At 46.8% G+C, this 11,400-nt stretch overlaps 1 protein-coding gene and 1 long non-coding RNA gene across 6 annotated transcripts; one reads left to right on the top strand and one right to left on the bottom strand.

Annotated features, from left to right (window-relative positions):
• Nucleotides 1–230: 230 nt before the first annotated feature.
• On the bottom strand, nt 231–3,157 carry LOC124483545. 4 transcript variants are annotated; one of them, XR_006957855.1, is made up of 5 exons: nt 2,486–3,152; nt 2,233–2,351; nt 1,854–1,964; nt 1,182–1,283; nt 231–974 (listed from the first exon to the last, which is right to left on the bottom strand). It is a non-coding gene; the product is annotated as an uncharacterized LOC124483545 (long non-coding RNA). The 4 variants fall into 4 exon arrangements; XR_006957854.1 differs by having other exon boundaries at nt 1,220–1,283; nt 2,486–3,148; XR_006957853.1 differs by having other exon boundaries at nt 1,854–2,351; nt 2,486–3,157.
• Nucleotides 3,158–3,591: 434 nt separating this feature from the next.
• LOC124483283 (immunoglobulin superfamily member 3-like) lies at nt 3,592–11,183 on the top strand. Of its 2 annotated transcripts, XR_006957795.1 has the most exons (11): nt 3,592–3,815; nt 4,353–4,721; nt 5,262–5,678; nt 5,860–6,264; nt 6,550–6,933; nt 7,058–7,432; nt 7,602–8,000; nt 8,124–8,528; nt 8,662–9,066; nt 9,220–10,268; nt 10,394–11,183. XR_006957795.1 is itself a non-coding variant. In XM_047043646.1 (10 exons), exons 1-10 carry the CDS (start codon nt 3,593–3,595, stop codon nt 9,450–9,452), a joined length of 3,615 nt encoding a protein of 1,204 aa, XP_046899602.1. In that variant the 5' UTR covers nt 3,592; the 3' UTR covers nt 9,453–11,183. The 2 variants fall into 2 exon arrangements, 1 of the variants encoding a protein (XP_046899602.1); XM_047043646.1 differs by having other exon boundaries at nt 9,220–11,183.
• Nucleotides 11,184–11,400: the final 217 nt, after the last annotated feature.

The following is an 11,400-nucleotide window of genomic DNA, read 5'->3' as shown; positions in this document are numbered from 1 at the left end:
AAATGTCTGCATCAATAACCTGTGCCAAGGAGAGATAGTGTTGAGTAAATGTTGAATGTGTAATTAACTTCAAGGTACAGGTGCCTAGCCGATGTTAGTATTGTGTTCTGTATGATGAAACATTTGAAAAGTGTTTGCAATTTTACAAATCAGCATCTATAGCTTTCTCTACATATGAAAAGATACAATTTAATCAATGACAATCATTACAATATCATTTAAAACCTCATTTTGAGTCCAGTTCTTTTAAATGCACAAGTGCTATAATCAGTATAATTTTTTACATCACCACAAAATTGGATTAAACAAATATTTTATGGAAGATCAAACAAGAAATGTCATTTTCCAGGACTAATGTTTGTAAGCATGTCGTAAAGATTATCTCCATGACATAGCAGCTGGATCTTGAGACTAATCTCATATGCTTTTGGTCAGTTGTGTACACACACTTATATAAACAGGTTAAGAGCCAACAACCAGGGAAGATGACTTACATGTTTAAAATCATGTTTCAAAGGCTAACAAAAACCCATCTACCATGATAACCTACCAAGGTTTAAGAATTTGGATATTTCAAACGGCTATCCATTTTCATACATGTTACTTATAAAATCAATGTATAATTTGTTAATAGCTTACATTTGTGAACAAACCATTCAAATTTAAACTGCCATGTCTGCCTGGTGGATTTTATTTATTTATTTAACTTAAGAACAGCATGTTCCAAAACGTGCGTGCTGCAAATATGATATGATAATGACTTGGCTAGGATTCAAGTAGTTGCATAATTTTGCAAGGTCATCATGGTACTTCCTGGTTAAGCATGAACGAATGCCCATTACAGGAAACACTTAATTAAAACACTGTGCCAGTAACTTTCAGACACTTGTCTTTTACATTTGCAGTCAATAAAAAAAGTTTGGTATATGGTTCTGGAACATATGGACATCAGAATTCAGACATGCATTCCGTTCCTGCAGGAAGAAGAAACAAACACTAAACAAGCAACGGCAAACAGACAAGTTTCCTAAGAGCGAATGAGTAAATTAAAAAAGTACAGTCATAATATACAAAGTCAGAATATTACAAAGTGTAACAATAAGAGTTAGACTTTCAAAAATTTAACTGCAACTGATATTATACAAAGAGAAACTGTGCCCCCAATCCTTGTCTGAACGTACCATCCTCCTGCTCGAGTTTGACAGGTTCAAACTCTTACCTATTGTACCTTTAAACGTTTTTGCATCCTACAGCCAGCCGTGTGCATGGAGAAGGTTCATCTCCTAAGGGTTTCAAATCATAAGCTTGGTTAAACAAATATTTTGGTTTGTGTGAATACAGTGTTGGATAAACTGTTGAAGCAGTTGAGTGGTGGTGATGTCCCAAGACACATTTGATGTCACATTTCTGGATGAAAATGTTTGTGTGCAGTATCATACATGAGCATCAAACTGTGTACATGCTCACACCTGTAACTGCAAGGGCAGACCTGAGTCTCCCCTGTTCTAGTATAGGTCCACCAGGGGCAAGCTGTAGCATATTGCCACAAAGGCTAAACTGGCTTCTGCCCAAGACCAGACAGTCAAACGTTGTTTGTAAATCGAAACTGGTGCAACAGACGTGGTCTTGCAAGTTCCGTCAGAGGCATACGTGTATCCGTCCGCTCCCACGGGGAGTCGAACTCACCACCTTTGACTTCCCAAGCGCCACCACTACCAACTATGCCAACGAAAAGCTAGCAATTGATTGACGCGGGTGGCCTTATAAATACTTGAGGAATGAGTCTCTGCAAGTTGGGATGTCTGTTCACGCATCAAGGTTAAATCATAAGGTAACAAATGAAAGCAACGTACATTACCCATGTTGTTCAATTAGTTAGCTCTACATAGGAGACAGGGGTCGCCGACATCTCCTAGACAGGCAAGCTTGGTCTGAAAGTCCACGTCCCAATGGGCCAGTCTTGTCTCCTCACGCATGCAAGATGAACATGGCAGCCACGCGTTTAAGAACGAACTGAATTAGTACTTTAGTGCCATCTGCTGGGACAAACTCCACGGTTCCAATCGACAGTTAAGGACAATATAACGCAAGGGCAGCGCAAAAAGCGAACGAAAAACTTAAGCATGTTCGCTTTGCAAAAGTCTGTCAAACTAACTAGCTCCAAGTTATCTGCACGTTGGACAATATTTACATATAAAGACGATTTGTATGATGATTGTAAGTTTTTCTTACCACAATACTTATCCTTACATTTCTGCATGGAAGTCGATACATCTGCAAAACCTCGCTCGCAGCCCTCCGACTAGCCAGTCTATTCTGTTCGTTGATTGGTAACGTCTTTTGTCCTTGATCTAACCAATGAGATTAAACCTCGTTAACAAGGAAAGTGGTCGCAGCTAAATATACTAATTGTTTGTGATAGGCTTCTGCTATGACACCAGAAAACAATCATTCAACGGAAAATCTTGGACAGTTCTTTATGTACATTTGTCTTTCTTTTTTCCTCGATTATATAGACGCTGTTAAAACTTTAACCAAGACACATTTTATAAATGTGATCCTTGGGGTTGGGCAGACACCTGTGAACGTCACCACCCTGCTCCAGTATAACCAGGACCTTAAGGATGTAGCCAGAGAAGGCTGTTTCCTCAGAGAGCCACGATGGCCCCAGAGCTGCTTCTAAGCACAAAGCGAGAAAGGGAGGAGGCCTTTGGGTTTATGTGGGCTCACAAGAGCTGTAGGCAGGGCTTTCAGGAGAGGGAGACATTTAGTCTGCTGTCAGAGACAACAATGAAGGCAGCAACCTAGAGTGGTTAACAGCCACTGTTGTGAAGAGTGAACATCCCTCAGAAGTTCCCCCCTCTTCTGTTTCAAATCTCATTTATTTCCACTCTTACCCTCCATGACCTCTTAGGAGAAAACCCATAAAATTAAACATTCCTGCATTCTATATGATTTATTGTCATTTTCAACAACACCCCCGCCACCTTTTCAAGTGGTATGTGAGACTTCATAAGACTAAGCATTTGACACAGTGATATGCAGTATCCAGGTACACCCTTTTAAGGATGAATTTGACTTCTGCTTTCATCCATGTCACATTTGCCACATACCCATGTTCCTGTTTTGTTCAAGTTAACTTTGCTACTTCCATGTCTTAGAACACGCAACATACTATTTATTATTCTATAATAATATCCATCTATTCTGCCGAAAATCTGAACAGACAGAGTTGACAACTGACCCTCGTACATTTCAATACTGAGGGGCTGGTCAGCCACTAAACCTGAATTTATTTCATTTATTCGTTTTTTTTTTGTCAGGGACAAAGCAGCGCACATTATTACATACATAAATAACAGTATGTTGTAGATGTGTTGCATAAAAGGTTTTTAGCCAATAGGCTCATTTGCAACCCCAGTCCCTGGTCAGGCCTTTCTAAAGTTAATTGCAGATAACTATAAATGACTAAATGATACGCATCATCCTACCACTGAAGTAATTGCGTGAGACAGACAGTACGGCCAAGAAAAAACGATAGCACAGTCACACGTGTGAGACAGGATCCGTGACTTGGGTAAAGCTCTGCTAGATGTCAGGAAACCACACACCTAACTTCCTCTGTGAGTTGCTGCTAACCCAGTCAGTGTGCATTGAAATGACAAGCAGACGGATTCACGGACAGACCAGAAGTGTGCGTGCTGTGTCCAAGGTGTCGTTTATTGATCAGGGCCAGATGGACGGGACCAGGTGTTTCCAGGTGCAGATGTGGACGTCCGCTCTACTGCTTGTCCTGAGTCAGCTCGTCAAAAGAGGTAAACATGGACACAGCAAAATTGGAGATTGAAATTGGAGATACAAATGGCAAGATCGAAGATATGCAGTAAACTAGTATTGAAAGAGTACCGTAAAGTACTAAAGTATTATGTAAATGTGTTTTCACGTCTGTTTTCAGAGTTGTAAGACAAGGTTATCTGTTCATAATTATAGAAAGGGCTAACTTAAAAAAAACAGTTGTCAGTTACTTCTCCCTTAATGTAAATAACTCTTTATGCAGTAGACTGTGTGTAGACTTTCCGCTCTCTTCAGGTCCTGGTCCCAGGAAATCTATTTCCTTCACCTACACCAATAATATTAAGGAGTTAATGCAAGTGGGGCATTCATGACCTGATATCAGAGGGGAGAAAACTGCACAATCTTTGAGACCATAAAAGAGGATTAAAATATATGCAGGAATGGCTATGACTCACATTATACAATTAACATTCTAGAATTAGATCTCCACAGTAAATCTTCTTTCATCTTCTCTTAATAAAACCCTTCTTCTCCCAACATCTCCGCCTTCCATCCAGGCCAGGCAGAGGTGCTTGTCCAGGTGCAACCTGGTCCTATCTACCGTGTGATCGACCACCCCCTTTCCATCTCCTGTAACGCGACTGGCTTTGCCCAAGACGCACACTTCGAGTACTTATTCTTCAAGCCCAATAAGCCTAACCAGGAAATCAGAATCATCAGTACAAAAGATCCAGGCTTCGCATACGCCATGTTCTCGCAGCGTGTGAGTAAGAAGGACATAACTCTGGAGCGCCTGTCCGCCACCTCGGCCCTGTTCCACATCACAAAGCTGCAGGATTCAGACGACGGCGTGTACGAGTGTCACTCCCCCAACCCGGTGGATGAAGACTACCTTGGCACGTACTCTGCAAAGATCACTGTGAAGGGTAAGGATGGATGCAACTTATCTGGTCTTATCGTTCGTCTTCGGGGCACAATGATTGTCAGCCTCTTTTCCCTGCTCTGCCTGTATCACCTGACTGTATCACCTGACTGTATCACCTGACTGTATCACTTGACTGTATCACCTGACTGTATCACTTGACTGTATCACCTGATTGTATCACCTGACTGTATCACCTGACTGTATCACTTGACTGCATCACCTGACTGTATCACCTGACTGTATCACCTGCCTGTATCACCTGCCTGTATCACCTGCCTGTATCACCTGACTGTATCACCTGCCTGTATCACCTGACTGTATCACCTTACTGTATCACCTGACTGTATCACCTGACTGTATCACCTGACTGTATCACCTGACTGTATCACCTGACTGTATCACCTGATTGTATCACCTGACTTGAATTATCACAGAAACGTGTTCACTATCAGTAGGCGATAGACCATATCCATATCTGTATTACTACCAGTACGACAGGGATTCCGTTTTGACATCCAGGTCTCGTATTCTCCTTCCACAGTGATCAAGGACACCTTAACTATCTCCTCCATGAACCCTGCCCCCATGACTGTCTCCGAGGGCGTCACCCTCACCCTGCAATGCCTCGCCTCCTCCAACACGGTCCAGCACACCCACCTCTCCCTCACCTGGTACTTCCAAGGACATGGAGAGACCTCACCCACTCCCATCATCTCCCTGAACCGGGATTTGATGGTGAGTCCAGGGGTGCGGTTTGAGGGGCGCTATCAGGCTGGTCTGATTGGTCTGGAGAAGGTCGGGGAGGCCACCTATACGCTGAGGATGGCACAGCTGCAGGTGTCTGACACAGGAAGCATCTACTGCCAGGCCCAAGAGTGGATCCAGGAACCAGACCGCAGCTGGTATGCTATCACACAGAAGGACGCCGAGAAGACCGCCCTGGAAGTCAAAGCTAAAGGTGAGAAACGTTGACGTGTAAACTCGTCGACTTAGAATTTCCACGCATGAGTGTCTACTTGCCTGCTCTAGATTTCTGAGATTGTCTCCGGCTGTGCTTCAAGCCTTTTTTGGGGTTTGGTTTCACCTTCTATTACATACAGTCCTATAAGACAATTGATGATTCATTTCCTGTTTCTCAGAGGTGACCTCAACCCAGGGCTCCGTGGCGGTGCATGTTTCTACACCGCAGGCTGAGCTGCAGGAAGGGGAGGAGCTGGCGGTGGTCTGCAGGGTGGAGGTTCAGGGCCAGGCGGCCCACTTCTTCTCCCTGTCCTGGTTCAGAGACGGGGTGGAGCTGGCCGGCATCGGCCCCACCGGGGTGCTGACGTTCGGGCCAGAATACAGTGGGCGGCAGAGTGGTGGTGAGCTGAGGGCCACACGGACTGGCGAGAGAGAACACCTGCTCACCTTGCGGCCAGTCAGAGCCCAGGACCAGGGCGGTTACCTGTGTAGGGTGTGGGCGGAGGAAGGAGATGGGAGTGGCGTCTTCACCAAGGGTGCCAGTCAGGATTCCGGCGTACAGCCAATCAGCATCTCAGCAACACGTGAGTGTGTAGAATTTGAGCATTTAGTGTTGAATGCCTCGATTGAACTGTGTTCTATCAGTGTCGGTCTTGCATATTGATGTTCTTTCCCTCACAAAAACACACACCTACCAACTTTCTAGCACATGCTCGCATGCACATAATACACACACGCACACGCACACGCACACACACACACACACGCACACGCACACACACACACACACACACACAGACACACACACACACACACACACAAAGCCCATAATGAAGAAACACTCAACGCTTTCCTTCCTGTGTTGACAGAAAGTGGATTGTCTGTTGCCATGGAGACCAATGACGGAAGTATCAAAGAAGGTGACAGGCTACAGCTCACCTGCAGAGTGACTGGGTTCAAAGGTCGTCTGTCAGTCTCCTGGCAACACAGGTCAGCGACAACCAACCGCTTCACTGATGTCATAACCCTGAGCCAAGACGGGGTGATGGAGACAGGGGTCGAGTTTGGGCAGCGTGGCGTCAGCGCTTTGCGTCCAACACCGTCTGACTTCACTCTCCAGCTGAGCGACGTCACGCCGGGCGACGCGGGCAACTACCAGTGCACAGTGTCAGAGTGGACCACCGAAAACAACGGCAACGCCAAGAAAACCCACAGCCAATCCCAACAGTGCACTGTGTCGGTCACTCCCATAGGTAAGACAAGTGTGGAAGATTGGAAATACAAAACAGACGGAGTCATGAAATGTGTTGAGGGTGTGGTTCTCATGTCACCACCGTCTATCCACCATCACTAACTCCTCCTCCGTTTCCCTCCCAGAGGCCTTGTTGAAAGTGAAGCTCTACAGCAGAGACAGTTCAGTGGCAGAAGGGGGCAGTGCGGAGCTGCAGTGTCTGGTCAAAGGACCCCGTCTCCCCGTCACCGTCACCTGGAGCCATCGGCATGCCGACGCGTCGTCCCCGGATACCATCCTCACAGTGGCGCACAATAATGACATCACCTGGGGAGGGGATCAGAGCAGCTACCAGCTGAGGACGGTAACCAAGTCGGATTCAGTGCTCTATGTTTTGCGCATTGAAGCGGCGAGCCAAAGGGAGGCAGGCCAGTACCAGTGTTTGATCTCCGCCTTTCTGCAGAATACCCACAGAAAGCAACTGATCTCAAACTTTTTGGGGTTTAGAGTTCAGCCCCCAGGTAAGACAGGGGCGGGCCGGGAGAACTAAGGTCACATCATGTGTGCTCTGTGAGGGGCGACAGATTCGGTCATTTCTCACACTACCCCTTTCTCCAACCCCCTCTCCCATTCTCCCTCTCCTCTCTTACCCTCTATCTATTCTCCCCTTCTCCTTTCCTCCTCCCCCAGTCAGTAAACTCTCTCTGGCTGTGAGTCCTGCCAACCAGGAGCACCTTGTCAACACAGATGTCCAGATGACATGCTCTGCCCTCGGTGTGACCTCAGAGTCTTCCCGGCTGGCTGTCACCTGGTTCGTCGAGGCGACGGCGGGAACGAACCGAACCCTCCTCAGCTCTGACCGTGATGGTGTGGTTACACTGGGGACATCAGAGGGCATGGGGTCCAGGCAGCCAATCAGCATGCAGAGAGGCAAGATGAGTTTTGAGCTGACCATACGGCAGGCCAGGATCGGGGACAGTGGGCGTTACCGCTGTGTGGTGACGGAGTGGCTTCAGGATGCTCACAACCAATGGTACGCGTTGGCTCCTCCCTCCTCCGCCGTCTCCGAGCTCCTGGTAAAAGAGAAAGGTGAGACACGGTGTAAATAATAACAATCCCATTCATGACACGCCCTGGATTGATGTGTTTGACGGGGGGAAAACGGACGTTCGCTGCACACGACTGATTTTGCGTGTCCGGTGTCGCCACCAGTGAGTGACTTCGAAGTGGACCAGACCGATCTTCAGCTGCAGGTGAGAGAGGGTCAAGACGTGGAGATGAACTGCACCCTGACCTCAGGGGCGTCCGACCCCGTCCATCTCTACGCCCTCACCTGGTTCCACACCGGCGCTCTCCCCTCCGCTGCCAGAGTCCCCCTGGTTGTGCTCGAGCGGGGCGGGGCGTTGAGGTACCCGGGGAACCACCAGAGGACAAGGGCGCTGCACTTTTCCAGACCCAGTGAGAGCAGCTTCCTCTTGGGGTGGAGGAGGGCGGCGGAGGAGGATAGTGGAGCCTACGCCTGCCTGGTGGAGCAGTACCAGCTCAACACCGAGGGTGGTTGGGAGATAAGGGCCTCTGACACATCAGGCAGCACCAACCTCACTGTGCGACGCCCAGGTATGTTTTACATCTCACAAATACAGTTCAACAATGCCATGATGCAATAATATACAATCATAGTAAACCATTACAACTAGGAACTTGAATATGTACACTAATCTGTGGTCTGTGCGTGTATGTATATGTCCAGAGAGTAATCTGCAAGTGCTGAAACAGGATTGTCACCTCAACCTGACCATGAAACCGCCGGCTTTCGACATCAGCTGTAACATCACCTCACGCACGAGCCAAACCTCAGAACTGCAGGTCACATGGTTTTCGCGGCGAGCCACGGGGGGAGAAGGGGACGCCACTCTCCCCATCTTCCGAGCCCACCGAGACTTCACCCTGCACGACCTGAAGAGGCCCGGCCACCGCCTGAGTTTTGGCCGACCGTCCCCCTCCCTCTACGCCCTGGCTGTCACCATGGCAACCCCCTCGGACAGTAGGGTGTACCACTGCGAGGTGGAGGAGTGGCTGCAGTCTCCGTCACTCACCTGGAGGAGAGTGGCACAGGACAGGTCTGGAGATCTGACCGTCAGCGTGCATGCGGAAGGTACACACACATACACACATACACAGACACACGCATAAACACACACAAACACATACACACACACACACAAATACACACACAACCACACACACACACATCCAGACAATACCAAATCCACCTGATCGCTGAACTTTCCGCTCTGTCTGTCTTCAGGAGCTGTGCAGTCAATCTCGGGATTAGAGTGCCTATCGGGGACCATACTGGGCGTGCTGTTACCCGTTGTCTGTTTGCTGGCCTTGGTAGTTGTAGTTTTAGTATGGAGGCTGAAGGGACAGCCGCAATCCAGAAACAAGAAGCAGGCGAACTCTCTGTGGGCAGAGGAATACCCACTAAAGACCCAACCAATAGACCTAGACAGTCTACCTGGACCATTAGATCTGGACTGAGCGCGAGCAGAAGGGACACAGACAGGAGTGTCTCCATCCAGCGATCACTGTGTTCAGTGTTGGAGAGGAGAAAGACAGGAAGTCATACTGAGACAAGCGTCTTCAGTTAGAAGAGGTAACGTAAAGGTCAGGTTTTTTTTTTTTTGTACCTGTAACCTCTTGATATGCAGTAGTATGCTCTTATTACTTAGCTCAATCCCCCTTGTGAGCACATGCTGTGGCAGACCCAGACCCAGAGCCAACTTGACATGAATGTGTTTTTCAGTGTTCATAGGTACTGTAAGTGAGGATTTCCCTTGTTTTCAAAATATTTTCAACATTGAATTTGCCTGTTTTATATTGTAATAAACGTTGCTCAAAAAATATTTGTTGTTGGAATCTGTTCTAGATCTGTGTTTGCGTGTGTGTTCCCTACAAGTTTCACAGTGTCTGGGCATGAGACAAACCACTTTGTTGTCAGACAGGAGGTTGTGGGTTTTCTGCTGACGTGTGGTCTGAAAAGATCATCAAATTTTGCAACAGATCGAAAGACAGACACGCACACACACACACACACACACACACACTTTTTGGTGTCTGAAAGGTAATCTTTTGACAGATCAGTAAAATGTCTCTCTCTAGTGGTAAGAAAAAGGTTGTGTGTTATGTTTTTATGTATATTTCCTTTCCGAGACATTCAGGCTGCAGCACGTCCACAACAGACACTAGATGTCCACCACGCACTGCAAATGACCTGTGGAAGCGCCGCGTTGCAGGGAGGCGATTCCATCCTCAGCACAGGGGGCAGGTCTCATCTGCAGCAACAGCAACACGAAGGTCTGTCCAACCGTGTGCAAAGTCAAGTGACGACGCCAAGCACATTCAGTTCAATGTCGATGAAAGACCAACACATTGTCTCTGAAGGCGTCAAGCTAATGCTGTCTTTGCGACCCCCACACCAGGTACTTAGAACCCTGGAGGAAGCTGACGTAGAACCTTGAGTGACTGGTTTTTATGCTCATCAAGCTATAAAGGTTCTTGTATATTTCTTCACGTAGCAGACCTTTTTATTCAAAGAGATGTTCAAACTGTCCATGCAGGAGTTACGACTGATCATCAAGGACCAGAAGGGCACAGTTGTAACAATACATGAATCTGAGAAAAATGGCTCTTCATGAAGCTGCACAGGAAGACATGAGCAATGTGAGCTACTGAAATACTGAAATGTGCAACAGGTGTGTCAATGCCGACAGAGTCCTCAGCAGAGGAAGTGGTGGTTTTGTCAGAGACATTGAGAACCTGGAGGACAGGAAAGACTGCATGCTTGAACAGGAAACTGAACCCAGCGGTATCTGAACCAAAACACCCACAGCAGAATCTGAGCCATTTTATATCAAAGGTCCCTCATAGACATTGATGTTTCATGTTTGAGCTCACAAAGCACACAGAGAATGGTTAAACTGTTGGATAGGTTTACTGTGAATTGTAGAAAGAAGTGTACTGTACAATTAGAAAGGAAAAAAAAAAGATACTTGACGACCAAAAGGGTGTGAAATCTCTGAAGGGTTCACCGATGGTCATATGCAAACATGGGATGTCTTGACAGCATTTTTTTTTAGAGAAAAGACAGAAAAGGGCTGTGAAACTAAACACTGACTGTCAAAAGGATATTTAGGTCTGTTCAACAACCACCTCCTCTTTTTTGCTTGTTCTGTCTCACTTTTGAATCATCACAATAAAAACTGTTAACTTGACTTCCGTTGTGGGTGAAAAGTATTGGCATGGTATGATAGCCTATTGTAACCCTAAACCCTGCTTTAGATAGTTTTATTTGTCCCATTTGTCATAAAGGGTGCAGTTGTGCAGATTAGAATTCCGAAATGAGTTCAATGAAATGTGGTGACAACAGTGTGCGAACTGTTGTGTGTGTGAGAGGGTGTGTAACACATCCGCCAACTCACACACACAC

Source organism: Hypomesus transpacificus, chromosome 21 (genome assembly GCF_021917145.1).
Source record: "Hypomesus transpacificus isolate Combined female chromosome 21, fHypTra1, whole genome shotgun sequence".
Lineage (NCBI taxonomy): Eukaryota > Metazoa > Chordata > Actinopteri > Osmeriformes > Osmeridae > Hypomesus > Hypomesus transpacificus.
This window is presented reverse-complemented; position numbering and strand designations above follow the sequence as displayed.

Bases quoted from the DNA above. Each gene is read 5' to 3' on its own strand.
- LOC124483283 (XM_047043646.1), top strand. From the start codon at position 3,593: ATGTCAGGAAACCACACACCTAACTTCCTCTGTGAGTTGCTGCTAACC. The intron at 6,265-6,549 runs GTGAGTGTGTAG...CTGTGTTGACAG, and splicing joins AATCAGCATCTCAGCAACAC to AAAGTGGATTGTCTGTTGCC. The intron at 6,934-7,057 runs GTAAGACAAGTG...TTTCCCTCCCAG, and splicing joins TGTGTCGGTCACTCCCATAG to AGGCCTTGTTGAAAGTGAAG.